Here is an 18123-nt window from a genome sequence, read left to right on the forward strand (position 1 = left end):
ACACGCCCAAGTCGTCTTCCTTGGGCTTATTACTTCAGTGGATGAAGTGCTTTTATTGGCATGGATGTGGGGTTTTTTGGTCGTGGGATTTTTTTTTTCCTCCCAGAAACCCTATGTTAGCTTTCAAAATCAAGGAGAAAGGAGTTTTAGATTATATGCTTTTAGGATTATCAGCACAGAGGCCACGTGTTGCCTGGAGAGTTTATTCCCAAGTGCCATCCTCACTTTCTGCCTCCGCTCGGTCCCCGCAGCGGTGGGGACGGGCCCACCCTGTGAAACACCAGGACTGTCAGAACTGTCGGCTCTGAGGCAGGCATGGTGGCTCACACCTGTAATCCCAGTACTTGGGGAGGCCAAAGCAGGAGGACTGCTTGAACTCAGAAGTTTAAGAGCAGCCTGGTCAACATAGTGACACCCCGTCTCTACTAAAAATAAAAAAAAACTAGCCAGGAGCGGTGGTGCATGCCTGTGGTCCCAGCTGTTCAGGAGGCTGAGGTGGGAGGATTGCTTGAGCCCAGGAGACTGAGGCTGCAGTGAGCTGTGATTGTACCACTGCATCCAGCCTGGGTGACAGAGTGAGACTCAGTCTCAAAAGAAAAAAAAAAAAAGAGCCATCATTCTGCAGGAGGTGCAGGAGTGTGGACAGTACTGGGCTGTATCTCTTTTCAGCTTGCAGCTCCACCTCCCAACTTCTTTCTCTCAAAAAAAAAAGGTTCTGCCAGGAGGGTGTGGGTGGCCTCCCGACCGCAGCTGTGTTGCTGAGGCCTGGCCTGCCTGCTCTTGGCCCAGGGGGAGGACGAGCCTCTTTAGAGGCTTTGTTTGAGCCCTTTGGGCCGTCTCCTCCTGGCACTGCTTGGCTCAGAAAAGTAGGAACAGAAAGTTCTCCCTTCTCAGAGGCCCTTTCTCACCATCACCTGCTGACTCCTCCCTCCAGGTCCCTTTGGCCCCAATTGCCTCAAACCCTGGCCTGGAAGCCCTCAGTCTCAGGGGGACTGGGAAGAGGGAAGGAAAAAAGGATGGTGGCCCTGAAATTCCTGCTCCCTGCTAGCTTTCCTCATCCCTGCTTTTAAGAAGTAAGATAATAATAATGGTCATTAAGTTTTATTGGGCACACGCTCTGGTGCCAGGAACCACCTGAAGCATTTGATGGGCATTTCTTCACTTAAAATGTGAGTACCAACCCCAGAGGAAGGTACTCGGGCACCCTCATTTTGCAGATGAGGGTACAGACGCAGTTTCTCGGTGGATTTGAAATCGGGAACATGTCTTTGAAAAGCCATCTGCGCTCTGACTTCCACGTTCTCTCACTTCTATTTTTTTTTTTTTTTTTTTTTGAGACGGAGTCTCGCTCTGTCGCCCAGGCTGGAGTGCAGTGGCGCAATCTCAGCTCACTGTAAGCTCTGCCTCCCAGGTTCACGCCATTCTCCTGCCTCAGCCTCTCAAGTAGCTGGGACTACAGGCGCCCGCAACCACGCCCAGCTAATATTTTGTATTTTTAGTAGAGACGGGGTTTCACCGTGTTAGCCAGCATGGTCTCGATCTCCTGACCTCGTGATCCACCTGCCTCGGCCTCCCAAAGTGCTGGGATTACAGGCGTGAGCCACCACGCCCGGCCACTCACTTCTTCCAACTTTTCCCGTAGAACATTCACTCTGAACCAATCCAGGAAAAGGGCAGCCAGCCACCAGGGTTCCTGCCACGTGCCCTCGTGATACGCTGGTCTTCACTCCCATATCTTGACTGGATACCACTTTACCCCCCTCTAGCTCTGTAATCCTTTTCTAAAGTCCTGACACAGTATTCTTCTGTCTCCCTCCTGTCTCCTGCCCCTAGGACCCTGCTGGGATCTTTGAGCTTGTGGAGGTGGTCGGCAATGGAACCTACGGACAGGTGTACAAGGTGAGACGAATGGTGTGGACGTATGACCTCCACATCTGCAGGGCAGTCTTGGGAGGAGTGGAAGGAAGTAGATTCCTGGTCTGCAGGTCTGAAGGGGGCTATGGGAGATGCTAGAGTCTAGGGCCCTGGAAAGGTAGAGTGGGGGAGAGGAAAGAGCACCCAGAAGGAGGTACTGTTGATGCCTCTCTCTACCTGAGTGCAGAGCCAGTCCCGGACATGGTGGGAACAGGCCAGCAGCCAGGCAGGGTGGTCTGCAGCAGTGAGAGCAGGTGGAAGGGCATATGGCCTTGTGTGTCAGAACTCTCCTGGGATTCAGAGAGAGCTAAGGCCAGAGATGTGGGTTTGGCCTCTCCCCGGACCACAAAGAGACCCAGGACTTTGAGGTAGTGGGACCTAATGGGTGGCCTTCTGCAGAGGGGATGTGGCCTCTGCTCCCACAGCTGGCCTGCTGGGGCCAGAGCTCAGGCTTTCGGCTTTTGAGCTGCCTCTGTCCCTGACAGAAGTGGCAGGTTCTCAGCCACTGATGGTAGCTTTTAGGTTGGCCAGCCCAGTCCTCTCGTGTGGCCTGACCACACTGCTCACACTTGGATGGGGGGAGCCGCTCCAGCGGGGAGTAAGGTGGCCTGACCAGTGCTCACACTTGGATTGTGGGAGCCGCTGCAGCAGGGAGTGAGGTGGCCTGACCACTGCTGACACTTGGATGGGGGGAGCTGCTGCAGCAGGGAGTGAGGTGGCCTGACCACTGCTCACACTTGGATTGTGGGAGCCGCTGCAGCAGGGAGTGAGGATGCTCAGGGTGAATGCTGCCTCTGACTGGAGCCCCCTGGGGCCCGTGGCTTTTTCATCTCCAGACAGAGTGCTTGATACTGTCACAAGTCTCTTCTACATCTCTAGCCCCGTGTTTCCTGTGTCGCTGAGACCACCTGCCTTTCTCTTACACTCCTTCTCTTGCAAACTTTGGGGAAACAGGCACCCCACCCGCAATCTCTTGCCTTGTTGTTGCCATGGGAATAGTGGTGCCGTGTGCTCCTGCGTCTCTGGGCTTGGGGTCTTGAATGGCTGAGGATAAAAATTACCCATGGGCTGGCAAAGCCAGTCCATCCCCATGAGGGGCCACCTTCCTCCATCCTGCTCGTCCCCAGGAAGCCTTTGGGCATTCCTCTCCAAGCCTTAGATGCTCCCACTGGGAATTTCAGAAGGATGTTGGGGGAGGAGGGCAATGGCTGGGGACACACTCAAGAAGAGGAAGTTTCTTCCCACTAGGACTGGTGACAGGAGCATTAGCACATGTCGGCGGGCCCCTCTGTGTTTCTCTGAGTTCCCTAAAATCTCAGCTCTGTCTCTGTTCTTTCCCTATCGACAAGAATAAAAAGCTTTGTGGGTGAAGTTGATTCTGGGAGAGGCCTCCTGTCCAGAGTTGGTGAGTCAGGAAAGCACTGCAGCATTTTCTCTTGCTTAGGAGAAGAGGGTGAGGCAAAGCCCCTCCCTCCCTAGCCTCCTTCTCCTACTGCCTCCATCCTCCGTTAGGGTGGAGAAGTATCTTTCACGCCCTGCTCTAACTTTCAGACTGTAGAAAGTCCAAGCCAGAGAGGCTGGAACAGAACATAAATGTTTCTCCCTCATCTGTCTTGAGTTTTTATGGGAGGAGACCCTTTGCCTTTATTGAGCCTGTAACTTGGAAGTCCACTGTAGGTGGTTTTTCTGTTGGCCATGATGGCTCAGGAGCGCTCTCCCTCTGTCCACTCCCATGAGCAGCACATTCACTGAGGTGTGTAGCCACAATGAGGGTACTTTCTTTTTTTCTTTTCTTTTTTTTTTTGAGACGGAGTCTTGCTCTGTCCCCCAGGTGGGAGTGCAGTGGCACAGTCTCGGCTTGCCTCCCAGGTTCAGGCAATTCTCGTGCCTCAGCCTCCTGAGTAGCTGGGATTATAGGCGCCCACCATGACACCCAGCTAATTTTTTGTATTTTTAGTGGAGATGGGGGTTTCTCCATGTTGGCCAGGCTGGTCTCGAACTCCTGGTCTCAAGTGATCCGCCTGCCTCGGCCTCCCAAAGTGTTGGGATGACAGGCATGAGCCACGGCGCCCGGCTGAGGGGCACTTTGTAAGAACTGTAGAAAACAGTCGGGCCGGGCGCGGTGGCTCATGCCTGTCATCCCAGCACTTTGGGAGGCCGAGGCAGACGGATCACGAGGTCAGGAGGTCGAGACCATCCTGGCTAACACGGTGAAACCCCATCTCTACTAAAAATACAAAAAAATTAGCCGGGCGAGGTGGTGGGTGCCTGTAGTCCCAGCTATCCGGGAGGCTGAGGCAGGAGAATGGCGTGAACCCGGGAGGTGGAGCAGGCAGTGAGCCGAGATCGCGCCACTGCACTCTAGTCTGGGCGACAGAGCGAGACCCTGTCTCAAAAAAAAAAGCTGTGTCTCCTAGAGTCAAGCCCTCTCTACGCTCCGCCCTCTGAGCATAGACTCAGATCCCTCTGTCCCGCAGGGTCGGCATGTCAAGACGGGGCAGCTGGCTGCCATCAAGGTCATGGATGTCACGGAGGTAGGGAGTGGAGCTGGGCAGTGGGAGGGTCGGACCAGCGAGAAGGGAGTGTTGGGGGAGTCTCAGGGCTCAGCTCCTCCCATCTGCTTAGGACGAGGAGGAAGAGATCAAACAGGAGATCAACATGCTGAAAAAGTACTCTCACCACCGCAACATCGCCACCTACTACGGAGCCTTCATCAAGAAGAGCCCCCCAGGAAACGATGACCAGCTCTGGGTGAGAAACGCCCCCCTGCCCGCCTTCCCTCCCCGCAATCCCTGTCTCCGGGCTGTTCACTAGGACTCAGTATCAGTGCCCAGCATCTCTCCTTGCCAGCTACCCTCCCTCCGGTCTACCCAGCCTCCCCTGTCCCTGGACCCAGAGGGGCCTCCTGCCTCATGGATGGCCCCGCACTCCAGCCCCCATGAACTGCAGCATCTCATCCTTTGAGTGTTTTGTGAGGAGGGGTCCTGGCGTTTGCCCCAACCCTTCCCCTAACCAGTGTCTCACACTGTGCGGTCGGCTCTTAATAAATAAATATAACCCTGGCAAAGGGGAGAGAGACCGTGGGGAGGCCATCTATCCATTTTCCTGCCTTTGAGCACAGCTCCTGGGAAAGCAACAGAACCAAAATATTTGTGGGAGATAACAAGGCCCAGACCCCTCCCAGAACCCCAGATGCTACAGAGCACCCAGCCCTTCTGGGTCATCATTCAAACCAGAGCCTGCTGCAGAGCTTGGGGCCTCCCCCAAATTCCTCCTGCCTGGCCCAGAACATTCCTAAGAGTCATTCCCCTCCCTAGCCTGGGCACTGGTGCTGACATGTTCCCCCAGCCGCACCCTTTGTGGTACTGAGCCCAGTCCCTGAGGATGGAGCAGCAGGGAGTGTGGCAATGGCTGTCGGGAGTTTTGGTGCTGACGCCAGGTCTCCCCTCCCAACAGCCATTCAGAGAAGCACTTACTAAGCACTTCTGTATACTCTGTATAGATGAGCATGAGCCATGGTCCTGGCCTCCAAGGCCCTTTGGCTTTTTGGGAACACACACACTCATGCACACAAAGAAAGGGAGAAAGGTGACAGGGAGGTCTACCTGCCAGGTGTGTGGTGGAGATCGCGGCGGGCTAGAGGCATTAGTGGCCGGGCGCCCCCTTCTGGACCTGTTGGGCACAGGTCCTCCCCTCCTCTCACTGTGCTCTGCTCTCCAAGGAGTAGGCACATGCAAATTACTTTTATTGCATATGCAAATATATGTGTCCACCCAACCTTTTCCTGCATTGGATGTGGCTTTTAGTGAAAACTTGGACAAGCATGCTGATTTCCAGGAAGACTGGTTGGAGCCATCTTCTCTGCCTCCGGGTCTCAGCTGCTCTCCCTGGGAGGTGCAGACCCAGAGCCCTCCTCATCTCCTGGCCTTGTTACTCTCTGTGCTGGAGGAGTTTCTCTCAGGGTCTTCCCAGGTTCCCTGTTGCAGCTGTCGAGGTAGACCCTATGCACTCTTTATGTCTCTAGCAGACCTAGAGAATCACTAATTCTTAGCCCCCTTTCTGCTTCTAAGTCAGGGACTGGCAAAGTTCTTCTGTGAAGGGCCAGATGGTAAATATTTCAGGCTTTGCGGGTCATATTTGCTGTCCCAGCTGCACAGTTCTGTTGTTGTACCACGAAAGCAGCAATAGTCAGTACGTAAACGAATGAATGTGGCTATAACCCCAGCACCCTCACTGCGGTCACTCACGTTTCAATGTTTTACACTTTCACATGTCATTTAGGATTCCTTTTTTTGTTTTTTCCCGCAACCATTTAAAAATGTAAAACCCAGGCCAGACGCAATGGCTCAAACCTGTAATCTCAGCACTTCGGGAGGCTGGGGCAGGAGGATCACCTGAGGTCAGGAGTTCAAGACCAGCCTGGCCAACACGGTGACACCTCGTCTCTACTGAAAATACAAAAATTAGCCGGGCGTGGTGGCATGCGCCTGTAATCCCAGCTACTTGGGAGGCTGAGGCAGGAGAATCGCTTGAACCTGGGAGGCGGAGGTTGCAGTGAGCTGAGATCGCGCCACTGCACTCCACTCTGGGTGACAGAGTAAGACCCTGTCTCAAAAAAAAAAAAAAAGTGAAAACCATTCTTGACTTGCTGACCATATAGAAGCAGGCCTTGGGCCAGGCCTGATCCAAAGCAGAAGTTCTTTTTTTTTTTTTGAGACAGAGTCTTGCTCTGTCACTCAGGCTGGAGTGCAGCGGCGCGATCTCGGCTCACTGCAACCTCTGCCTCCCAGGTTCAAGCGATTCTCCTGTGTCAGCATCCTGAGTAGCTGGGATTACAGGTGCCCACCACCACGCCCGGCTAATTTTTTGTATTTTTAGTAGAGATGGGGTTTCACCCTGTTAGCCAGGATGGTCTCGAATTCCTGACCTCATGATCCGCCCGCCTCGGCCTCCCAAAGTGCTAGGATTACAGGCATGAGCCACTGAGCCCGGCCCAAAGCAGTAGTATTTTGTTTTGGGTTTTTTGTTTGTTTGTTTGTTTTTTGAGACAGAGTCTCACTCTGTCACCCAGGCTGGAGTTCAGTGGCGCAATCTCAGCTCACTGCAAGCTCCGCCTTCCGGGTTCACGCCATTCTCCTGCCTCAGCCTCCCAAGTAGCTGGGACTACCGGAGCCCGCCACCACGCCTGGCTACTTTTTTTTTTTTTTTTTTTTTTTTTAGTAGAGACAGGGTTTCACCGTGTTATCCAGGATGGTCTTGAACTCCTGACCTTGTTATCCACCCACCTCGGCCTCCCAAAATGCTGGGATTACAGGAGTGAGCCACCGCGCCCAGCCGTAAAGCAGTAGTTCTTAACCGCTTTAGGGTTTGGAATCCCAATGAGAATCTGATGAAAGTACTAGACCCTTCCTCAGGGAAAATGCATATACCTGCATCATTTTGTTTACAGTTTCAGGGATTCCTTGGACTCCTACTCTAAACCCAGCCCCACCCTGCCAGTTCTTTTCCATCTGTATTCCTTCTCCTCTCTCTTTTTTTTTTTTTTTTTTTTTTTGAGACGGAGTCTTGCTCACCATGTTGGCCAGGCTGGTCTTGAACTTCTGACCTCAGGTGATCCGCCTGCCTCAGCCTCCCAAAGTGCTGGGATTACAGGCATGAGCCACCGCACCCAGCCTTTTTCCCTCTCTGTCTTGACTTGAGGAAATCCTGTGGCCTTTGTGAGGCTTCTGTGGCCCTTGCTCTCTAGCTCATACCAGTTCTAACCCCAAGGTCTCTTATCCTCCTCCAGGAGTCTAGCAGGGGATTGGGGCAGGGGTGGGAGGGCTTGTCTGACTGATACTTTTCCTTTCGGTACCTTCCTGGGATCCTAGCTGGTGATGGAGTTCTGTGGTGCTGGTTCGGTGACTGACCTGGTAAAGAACACAAAAGGCAACGCCCTGAAGGAGGACTGTATCGCCTATATCTGCAGGGAGATCCTCAGGGTGAGCTCAAGGCCCCTCCCCTTGTCTCCTCCTCCGCTACCCTGGCTGGAGCTTCTCCATGAGCAAAGATCCTCCCTGCGCTGGGAGGAGACATCACTGCCCTCTTTAGGGAGCAGCAGGCCTGATGCGGGTGGGATGTGGAAGCAGGGTCCACACCTTGGGAAGTCTCAGGCTGTTGGAGGAGACAAGCTCCTGTTTCCAAGCTCTGCCGCTTCTCCACCTGTAACCCTGCAACTGCTGGGAATTCACCTGGAGCCACCTCTCTGAGGAAGCTCTCCAGGACAGCTCAGCTTGCTTGGGCTCCTGGTGGAGAGGGTCTGCTCCTTCAGCCCAGCCCTGTCCAGACTGACTGCTCCTTGTCCCCTCAACTCACTCCCCACTTACTCTTTCCTACCCCATCCAACACCATGGCTAATTTTCCCTGCTCTCCTGTCCCAGGGTCTGGCCCATCTCCATGCCCACAAGGTGATCCATCGAGACATCAAGGGGCAGAATGTGCTGCTGACAGAGAATGCTGAGGTCAAGCTAGGTGCGCCGGCTCCTTCTGAGGCTGACGAGGCCCTTTCACCTCCAGAACAGAGAATGAGGGGCCCCTTTTTCTCTCTGGTGGCTCAGGCCCAACTCCCTTCCTATTGGGGAGGCTCACTCCCTCCCCTTTCCCCTCTCCCCCTGGAATGCCATGCCTCCTGCTGAAAATCCCTCAGGAAGCTCTTCACCTGTCACCTGTTACGGGCCAGGTGCTCTGCAGGTTGCTCTGGGGAGATGGGATCTCATGGCCCTCCTGCCTGGGATGCTGTCCGTGATCCTTTTACCTGGGTTTTTCTCTAAGATGCTGGAAGATGGAATCGGGTTCTTCAGGATGGTGGTGGGGTAAAGGAGGGTGCTGGGGTGTCTGGGTCGGGCCAGGACCACAGCTGGCTCAGGCAAGTCCTGTGTGTGCACGCAGGGATGTGAGGCAAGGGAGCAGAGGTGACTCCCCACACTGACCCCTCCCTCTGTGTCTTCGCAGTGGATTTTGGGGTGAGTGCTCAGCTGGACCGCACCGTGGGCAGACGGAACACTTTCATTGGGACTCCCTACTGGATGGCTCCAGAGGTCATCGCCTGTGATGAGAACCCTGATGCCACCTATGATTACAGGGTATGGAGTGGAAAGTTGGGAGCATGGGGGCTGCCAAGGGCAGGAAGCAATATGGGGACCACGGGGCCTGAGCAGGCTGGGGAACAGAGGAAGGTCAGATGATGTTAGCAGTGAGGGGCTGGGGAACATCTTACGGCAAGGCAAGTGTGGGTGGGAAGATGGGATGGGTTGGAAGGCACTGCTGCAGGAAGGGGTGTGGCCCAGGAAGGCTCCTGAGAGGCCAGGATGGTGGGTGAAGACAGGTTGCAGGGCAGAGTTGTCAGGAATATTCACTTGTTCCTTCTTTCCCGTCTATAGAGTGATATTTGGTCTCTAGGAATCACAGCCATCGAGATGGCAGAGGGAGCCCCCCGTAAGTTCTGAGTCTGCCGGGAGTGGGAGGGGAGGGAAAGGAAGGGCCCAGAGAGTGGCTGTAGGGAGGAGGTGGGTCCTGGGACCCTGCCGAGGAAGGGTCCTGTAGCTCCCAGTGCAGTGAAAGGGACTGAGGGTGTCTCCTCTGTGTCCAGCTCTGTGTGACATGCACCCCATGCGAGCCCTCTTCCTCATTCCTCGGAACCCTCCGCCCAGGCTCAAGTCCAAGAAGTGGTAGGTCTCTGAGAGTGTGGGCTCTGGGAAGGAAGGTCCCTGGACAAGGCCATCCCCACCTTCATGCCCTCTGTGCTCAGGCTTGGATCTCACCAGAGAAGAGATTTTGGGGGGCAGAGGGCGGTGACTGGTGTTGGGATATGAAGACAGGAGGGACGTCAAGGTGGCTTGTGGATGAATGATCCACCCTCTTCCTCCTGCACCCATCCCTTCTGAGGGGACCCTCCCAGTGTGAGCCACCACTGTTTCCAGGTCTAAGAAGTTCATTGACTTCATTGACACATGTCTCATCAAGACTTACCTGAGCCGCCCACCCACGGAGCAGCTACTGAAGTTTCCCTTCATCCGGGACCAGCCCACGGAGCGGCAGGTCCGCATCCAGCTTAAGGACCACATTGACCGATCCCGGAAGAAGCGGGGTGAGAAAGGTCAGTGGGCAGGCTGGAGGGGGCAGGTACTAGGGGACACTCCAGCCTGGCTCCTCTCTGCCAGCCCTGCTCGCTCCTGGCTCCCCTTCCTGCTCCCCTCCTTGGCCCCAGCTCTCCCTGTCCAAGGAGATCGTTCTCAAACTTGCAACCCCCAAGGGGTTTTCCCTCCTTTCCCTCCCAGTCTGAATCAGCCTTCCAAAGGAGGACCGGCCTTTCGCATCCTTACAAAAACACCATGCTAAGCACATGTGTGTGCGAGCACAAGCACAGGCTCTGCCACACCTCAGCTGCCCTGGGACCCAGTCCCGGTCCCTGTCCAGGCCCACACCTGAGACCCGCTGTCCTCCCATTGCCCCCAGGAAGTGGGTGGGGCCCCTCATGCTTGCCCAGCCAGAGAGACCTGGTTATCCCCACCCGAGGTTTCCCTAGCCCACGGCGGGTCTGGGGCGCTGGGTGAGATAACTGCAGTGGCCTCCCCCTGCAGAGGAGACAGAATATGAGTACAGCGGCAGCGAGGAGGAAGATGACAGCCATGGAGAGGAAGGAGAGCCAAGGTAGGCCTGGCAGGCGGAGTGGGGATTGGGGCGGTCATCGCTGAGTGGGGGGACTACAGTGGTGCTTGGCTTTGGGGACTCTCGGCCTGGGGGTGGTGGGCACAGAGAGGTAGAGATTCCTGGAAACCAAATTTCTGAGTGCTAAGAAGTGGAACGAATGACTGAGCAAGAGCTGGGGAGAGAACAATTCGTGGTGAATGTGGGGCGCAGCAGTAATAGGAAAGGAGGACAGGACTGAAGACTGGGCAGAAGGGGACGGTAAGTCTCCTGACCACCTGGGAGTGGCCAGAGGCAGAGGCTTTGATCCAGTTAAAGCACCCACTCAGGCGGGCCCACGGGGTTGAGAGTGGGAACCAACAGGGTTCTGACCCCAGTGCTTCTTTGTGCCACCCCTGCCCAGCTCCATCATGAACGTGCCTGGAGAGTCGACTCTACGCCGGGAGTTTCTCCGGCTCCAGCAGGAAAATAAGAGCAACTCAGAGGCTTTAAAACAGCAGCAGCAGCTGCAGCAGCAGCAGCAGCGAGACCCCGAGGCACACATCAAACACCTGCTGCACCAGCGGCAGCGGCGCATAGAGGAGCAGAAGGAGGAGCGGCGCCGCGTGGAGGAGGTGGGCTGTCTCCGAAGGGCCCAGGCCTGGCGCGGCCTCCTCCTGACCTGCCCCGGGTCCATTAGGGCCTTGGAGAACAGGTTTTAAAATGCCTTAAATGAATGGCATTTCTGTTGAAACAAGTATATGATTTCAAATTTCATGAGCTGGACTTAACAAAAAATGTAATCCCATCACTTTGGGAGGCTGAGGTGGGTAGATCACCTGAGGTCAGGAGTTTGAGACCAGCCTGGCCAACATGGTGAAACCCCATCTCTACTAATAATACAAAAATTAGCCAGGTGTGGTGGCGCATGCCTGTAATCCCAGCTACTCCGGAGGCTGAGGCAGGAGAATTGCTTGAACCCGGGAGGCGGAGGTTGCAGTGAGCAGAGATCACACCACTGCACTCCAGCCTGGGTGACAGAGCAAGACTCCGTCTCTAATAATAATAAGCAATAACCCGCAGCACCCACACTGTCCACCTGCTACCCCCAAAGTAGGCCCTCTCATTGTTGAACAAAAAATAATTTGCAAGAAAACCTGCTACAGAAGAGCCTTGTGCAGTTTTGAAAATATAGGCCAGGTGAGGTGGCTCACGCCTGTAATCCCAGCACTTTGGGAGGCGGAGGATGGGGGCGGATCGTGAGATCAGGAGTTCGAGACCAGCCTGTCTAATATGGTGAAACCCCATCTCTACTAAAAATACACAAATTAGCCAGGCGTGGTGGTGCACGCGCCTATAGTTCCAGCTACTTAGGAGGCTGAGGCAGGAGAATCGCTTGAACCTGGGAGGTGGAAGTTGTAGTGAGCTGAGATCACGCCACTGGCCTGGGGAACAGAGCAAGACTCCATCTCCAAGAAATAAAAAAATAAAATAAATACAGCGTTCAGATAGTATAGTAACAAAGTCCTATCTTTTTTTTTTTTTTTTTTTTTTGAGATGGAGTTTTGCTCTTGTTGCCCAGGGTGACAAGTGCAGTGGCGCACTCTAGGCTCACCGCAAAACCTCCGTCTCCCAGGTTCAAGTGATTCTCCTGCCTCAGCCTCCTGAGGAGCTGGGATTACAGGAATGCGCCACCACGCCCGGCTAATTTTGTATGTTTTTCAGTAGAGACAGGGTTTCTGCATGTTGGTCAGGCTGGTCTCGAACTCCCGACCTCAGGTGATCCACCTGCCTCAGCCTCCCAAAGTGCTGGGATTACAGGTGTGAGCCACCGCACCCAGCCACAAAGTCCTATCTAACAAGGTGTTACCTGGAGAAGGCCTGCTGGCAACTTCATTGCAGAAGTAGGCACAAGTTCCCTCAAGTGTAAGGGTCCCTCAGGGTTTGTGCTTTTGGTGGTGGTGGTGGTGGTAGACTTCGTGAAAGCCACCACAGAAATACCGTGAAAGTAAAGTACCACCTGGGCACTGGCGCTTGTCAAGGAGTGGGCCAGGTCCCTCTTTTCTGTGCTTTCTGTGCACGAGCACCTGGTGCCCTCTTGTGGCCAAAGGCTATCACTACGACCCACTCTATATGGACTTCAGGCAAAGGTCGATTTTAGGCTAGGAGTGCTGGGGAGGCTTGTTTTGAGTTCGGCTTTGGTTTGTTGTTTGGTGGGGTGTGGGGAGTGGAAGGTGTTGTCTAGCTAAGCCCACCCCACAGGCAGCAGTCAGTCTCACAGCCTCTCTCGTCACAGCTACCGGCTGTTTACCCGAGCCCAGCCCCGCGGGCCCTTGGGTAGGGATGGGTATAGTTGCAGAAACAAGCGGAAGCCGGTCTCTCTTACCACCCTCCGTGGTGAGCAAGGAGGGCTCCCCTCCCTGTCCATGGAGGGGCAGTGCTGACGCGATGTCCGGTATGGTTCTTAAGACCACCTGGCTCTCCCCACAGCAACAGCGGCGGGAGCGGGAGCAGCGGAAGCTGCAGGAGAAGGAGCAGCAGCGGCGGCTGGAGGACATGCAGGCTCTGCGGCGGGAGGAGGAGCGGCGGCAGGCGGAGCGCGAGCAGGTAGAGCGCCGCACCCGCATCCCTGCCCTCCCGCCCTCCCGCTCCTGCTGCCTGCCGCCCCTGCTCCCCGTGCCCTTCCCCCTTCTCTCCCCCACCCCCAGATTCCTCCTATCTTTTCTAGCTTCACTCTTTCTCTCTGTTTTCTCCCACCCTTCAACCCCAACCCTGACCCCCTCCCTCTTCCTTCCCTGCCTCATTCCCATCTCTTTACCCCATCCCTGACTCCCCGACCCCTTCCTCATCCCCCCTCATTCCCTGTGCCCTCTTCTTCCCCATCTGTGCCGCATGGCCCCCCTGGGGCTCATGTCATCCCCTCCCCTACCTCTCTCTTACTCTTCCCCTGCACCCCCTCATTCTCCTGCGGATCCCTTCCTCCTTCTCCAACTCGCTGCTGCTGCCCTCCTCTGCCTCTTCCTCCTTCCCTGCCCTCTGCCCCCCACCCCACACCCCGTCCCCCAGGAATATATTCGTCACAGGCTAGAGGAGGAGCAGCGACAGCTCGAGATCCTTCAGCAACAGCTGCTCCAGGAACAGGCCCTGCTGCTGGTAACGGGTCCCTCAGCGTCCTCTGGGAAGATGCTTTTCAGAGCTTCTTTGCTGGAACGGGATGGGAACACTTCAAGGGAAGGGATTCACCCAGGACATCAAGGGAATACATCTCCTCTCTAGGCAGTTGGAGAAAAGAGAGGGCATGCCTGCTCTAACTCCCAGGGCCACACCCTGCTGAGCCCTCTCTCCCTACCCTTGGGCCCAGGAATACAAGCGGAAGCAGCTGGAGGAGCAGCGGCAGTCAGAACGTCTCCAGAGGCAGCTGCAGCAGGAGCATGCCTACCTCAAGTCCCTGCAGCAGCAGCAACAGCAGCAGCAGCTTCAGAAACAGCAGCAGCAGCAGCTCCTGCCTGGGGACAGGAAGCCCCTGTACCATTATGGTCGGGGCATGAATCCCGCTGACAAACCAGCCTGGGCCCGAGAGGTACTCACTGCCTCCTTTGCCTCCTGAGACTGCAGTCCCACTGCCTGAGGCCTGGAGAGCCACAAGAAGTAGTAGTTCACAGTAGCAGGCACCAAGTAGGGGAAAGGAGCACACAGCACAGAGCATAGGGCGGGAGTAGTTAGGGCAGGTGGGACCCTCAGTTTTGAGAACAGGGAGGCAAGAGCTGGCCTGCTTGACATCCCTTCACATCACAGGTAGAAGAGAGAACAAGGATGAACAAGCAGCAGAACTCTCCCTTGGCCAAGAGCAAGCCAGGCAGCACGGGGCCTGAGCCCCCCATCCCCCAGGCCTCCCCAGGGCCCCCAGGACCCCTTTCCCAGACTCCTCCTATGCAGAGGCCGGTGGAGCCCCAGGAGGGACCGCACAAGGTGAGTCTCTCCCCACCCCTGTCTTAATGAAGACACAGGGAGCTTTGTTCAGAGCACAGGTACACACACACCTGCTCAGCCCTGAGCCAGGATTACAGAGCACAGGCTTTGTGGACAGACTCACTTACCTGCTTCTTGCTGCCTGTGTCTGTCCTGACTTAGCTGTCATCAGGCTCAAGGAACCCCTTGTCCTTCAATGGAGGAAGGGGCAACTAAAGTCCCTTCCCACCCCAGACCCCAATTCGCAGGTGGGGATGTGCCATGGAGCAGGCAGCCCACCCTCCCTGGTCTCTCCCTGCAGAGCCTGGTGGCACACCGGGTCCCACTGAAGCCATATGCAGCACCTGTACCCCGATCCCAGTCCCTGCAGGACCAGCCCACCCGAAACCTGGCTGCCTTCCCAGCCTCCCATGACCCCGACCCTGCCATCCCCGCACCCACTGCCACGCCCAGTGCCCGAGGAGCTGTTATCCGCCAGAATTCAGACCCCACCTCTGAAGGACCTGGCCCCAGCCCGAATCCCCCAGCCTGGGTCCGCCCAGATAACGAGGCCCCACCCAAGGTAAGGACAGTCCTGCAGGCCCAGGGAAAAGCAGAGAGCTAGTCATGAAGAGAAGGAGGGCAGTGAAGGGGCGGGCCACATGGAGGAAGAGTGCAGGGCGGGAAGCAAGAGAAAGCCAGGGCGCTGTCCTGCCGGGGTCAGCTGTCCAGCTGAGGACGCGACGTGGAGGGGTGGCATCGATCCCCGTGGGGAGCGTGGGAACGGAGAAACGCCCAGGGTGTTTTGGGAGCGCTAAGGGGCAGACTTTGCGAGTTAGAACCGCAGCTCCACCATCATCCAGCTTCATAACCCTGGACGTATTCACTAACTCCCCTGAACCTCAGTTTTCTCATCCATCAAAGTGGGGGAGCTCACCTGTCAGAGGTGAGGCTTAAACGTCTGAGAAGTGCCTGTTGCAGCGCCAGCTCGCAGCACGTGGACTTCTCTCCACAGGTGCCTCAGAGAACCTCATCTATCGCCACTGCCCTTAACACCAGTGGGGCCGGAGGGTCCCGGCCAGCCCAGGCAGTCCGTGCCAGGTAATGCCTGGGTAGGGCAACGCCTGGGTGAGGTCTGAGGGCAGCCTAGGGAGTAGGGGGGCACAGGGACTTTACCAGCCTACCCGCCTAGGGGTGGGCAAGCCCCAGCCCCATCACCTCAGCGCCCCCCCCCCCCGCCCCCTCGGCACCCCTGTGCTCCCTTCACAGACCTCGCAGCAACTCCGCCTGGCAAATCTATCTGCAAAGGCGGGCAGAGCGGGGCACCCCAAAGCCTCCAGGGCCCCCTGCTCAGCCCCCTGGCCCGCCCAACGCCTCTAGGTAATAGAGTTGTCCCCCAACTCACTCTCACCTCTCACTTCTGCCACCCGCTTCCCTGGTGATGGCTCCCTCTGCAGTGCAGCTCAGCACCCCAGAGAAGGGAGCACCCTGCCTCCCTGACCCTGACTCTGCCCCCCCAACAGTAACCCCGACCTCAGGAGGAGCGACCCTGGCTGGGAACGCTCGGACAGCGTCCTTCCAGCCTCTCACGGGCACCTCCCCCAGGCTGGCTCACTGGAGCGGAACCGCGTGGGAGGTATGTGAGCCAGGGCTGGGCAGCCTGCTCTGGGCCTGGGGGCTTATCACCATGGACCCTGCCTTTGGTGGCTTTGGACTGGGGCACCCACAGGGACAGGGAGGACCTGTGTGGGTATGGAACTTGGGGCTGAGTTCTGGGGCTCAGGGTGTGGGCTTGAGGCCATCCCTTGTTCAGGCATCAGTGACCTTCTTCCACCCTGCCGTCCAGCCTCCTCCAAACTGGACAGCTCCCCTGTGCTCTCCCCTGGGAATAAAGCCAAGCCCGACGACCACCGCTCACGGCCAGGCCGGCCCGCAGTGAGTCACCTGGTGGCAGGCATAGCCTGCCTCATCCTGGTTTGGGGCTTAGCCTCAGGGTGCTGGGTGTCAGGGGTGGGGTCTCCGCTGATCTACCGAGAAGGGCTGTGGGGATGGAGGGACTGGTGCTTCTCATGGTACTAACCTTTTCTAACCTCTCTCCTAACCTCTCTCCTGGCTCTTTCTTCCCCTGCGGCCCCTCCCAGAGCTATAAGCGAGCAATTGGTGAGGTTAGTGAGATGGGCCTGCTTGTGGGAGCCCCTCCTGTCGCCCTGCTGGGGTGTCCCAGCACCCTTTGTCTACCTCCACCCAGGCCCAGCTTCACCCTGCCCCTCACGTGGCTCCTCCCTGCAGGACTTTGTGTTGCTGAAAGAGCGGACTCTGGACGAGGCCCCTCGGCCTCCCAAGAAGGCCATGGACTACTCGTCGTCCAGCGAGGAGGTGGAAAGCAGTGAGGAGGACGAGGAGGAAGGCGAAGGCGGGCCAGCAGAGGGGAGCAGAGATACCCCTGGGGGCCGGTACGGCATCGGGAGTGGGGCCCTCCCACTCCAAGGCACAGGGAGGGAGGGGAAGTGGCAGTGGGGAAGAGGTGGGGCTTTGGGGCAAGTCTGAGGGAGAGCGGCTCCCTTCTCTAGAGAGTGGGGTGAGGGTGCAGGTTCCTGTCTCTCTCCCGCTGCCCTGTGTGTTGTGGGGTGGCCTCTTCAAGTGCCTGTCTGCCCCTGTGCCAGCCTGCCCTGTGTGCCATGCAGGGAAGCACCTCACGGTGGAGCAGGGGCTACACCGTGAGGGTGGAGCAGGTTGTGTTTTGAATAGAGACAAAAGCCTGGGCTCTGGCTGCCATCTGCTGCCTTTGGCACTTCTGTGGCCACGGGCAGGACCTGGAGGGGCCCCACCTTCCTCTCTCACAGCAGCGATGGGGATACAGACAGCGTCAGCACCATGGTGGTCCACGACGTCGAGGAGATCACCGGGACCCAGCCCCCATACGGGGGCGGCACCATGGTGGTCCAGCGCGTGAGTGAGCCTCTGCTCCCTCCCCTGTACCTGTGTGTGCCCTCCGCAGCCCCACGCCAACCCTGCCCTCTGTCCTGTAGACCCCTGAAGAGGAGCGGAACCTGCTGCATGCTGACAGCAATGGGTACACAAACCTGCCTGACGTGGTCCAGCCCAGCCACTCACCCACCGAGAACAGCAAAGGCCAAAGCCCACCCTCGAAGGATGGGAGTGGTGACGTAAGTGGGCCGGAGGCAGGCCCGCCGGGAGAGAAGAGCCCTGGCGATGGGCAGGAGGTCCCGGTGCTGGGTCACGGCAGAGGATGGGGCGGAGCGCTGGGAGCTGGACAGCGGGGGTGCCAGTTGGGGAGCTGGAGCGTGGGGAACAGCAGCAGGGGCAGGGCCGCAGCTGGACTTGCACTTGTTTGCCTGACTGCTGTCCCCCTACCACAGTACCAGTCTCGTGGGCTGGTAAAGGCCCCTGGCAAGAGCTCGTTCACGATGTTTGTGGATCTAGGGATCTACCAGCCTGGAGGCAGTGGGGACAGCATCCCCATCACAGGTGAGGACAGGAGAACAGACCTGCTGTGAGGCCAGGGTCCAGGGGCAGCCTGGAGGGGAGCACAGTGGTCTTGAGACGCAGCCTCACAAAGCATAGCCACAGGACCTC

The 18123-nt window shown here is 57.0% G+C and overlaps 1 protein-coding gene across 40 annotated transcripts in view; it reads left to right on the forward strand.

The window, feature by feature from the left end:
• MINK1 (misshapen like kinase 1) overlaps positions 1-18123 on the forward strand; it is a 65252-nt gene that overhangs the window by 43793 nt on the left and 3336 nt on the right. Inside the window, exons 2-26 of one of the 40 annotated variants that reach the window (XM_016931286.4) lie at positions 1834-1899; positions 4392-4448; positions 4540-4665; positions 7785-7895; positions 8334-8424; positions 8905-9035; positions 9333-9387; positions 9542-9620; positions 9873-10048; positions 10533-10602; positions 11003-11213; positions 13069-13185; positions 13645-13731; positions 13940-14158; positions 14374-14547; positions 14849-15109; positions 15542-15627; positions 15796-15906; positions 16050-16162; positions 16373-16461; positions 16668-16691; positions 16816-16979; positions 17370-17475; positions 17556-17693; positions 17907-18015. In XM_016931286.4, coding sequence (XP_016786775.1) covers positions 1834-1899; positions 4392-4448; positions 4540-4665; positions 7785-7895; positions 8334-8424; positions 8905-9035; positions 9333-9387; positions 9542-9620; positions 9873-10048; positions 10533-10602; positions 11003-11213; positions 13069-13185; positions 13645-13731; positions 13940-14158; positions 14374-14547; positions 14849-15109; positions 15542-15627; positions 15796-15906; positions 16050-16162; positions 16373-16461; positions 16668-16691; positions 16816-16979; positions 17370-17475; positions 17556-17693; positions 17907-18015 — 2971 coding nt within the window. Of the gene's footprint in view, positions 1-1833; positions 1900-4391; positions 4449-4521; positions 4666-7784; positions 7896-8333; positions 8425-8904; positions 9036-9332; positions 9388-9541; positions 9621-9872; positions 10049-10532; positions 10603-11002; positions 11214-13068; positions 13186-13644; positions 13732-13939; positions 14159-14373; positions 14548-14848; positions 15110-15541; positions 15628-15795; positions 15907-16049; positions 16163-16372; positions 16462-16667; positions 16692-16815; positions 16980-17369; positions 17476-17555; positions 17694-17906; positions 18016-18123 lie in introns of those variants that run through there. The other 39 variants (XM_016931287.4, XM_016931291.4, XM_016931288.4 and 36 more) reach the window with 39 other exon arrangements.

Source organism: Pan troglodytes, chromosome 19 (genome assembly GCF_028858775.2).
Source record: "Pan troglodytes isolate AG18354 chromosome 19, NHGRI_mPanTro3-v2.0_pri, whole genome shotgun sequence".
NCBI lineage: Eukaryota > Metazoa > Chordata > Mammalia > Primates > Hominidae > Pan > Pan troglodytes.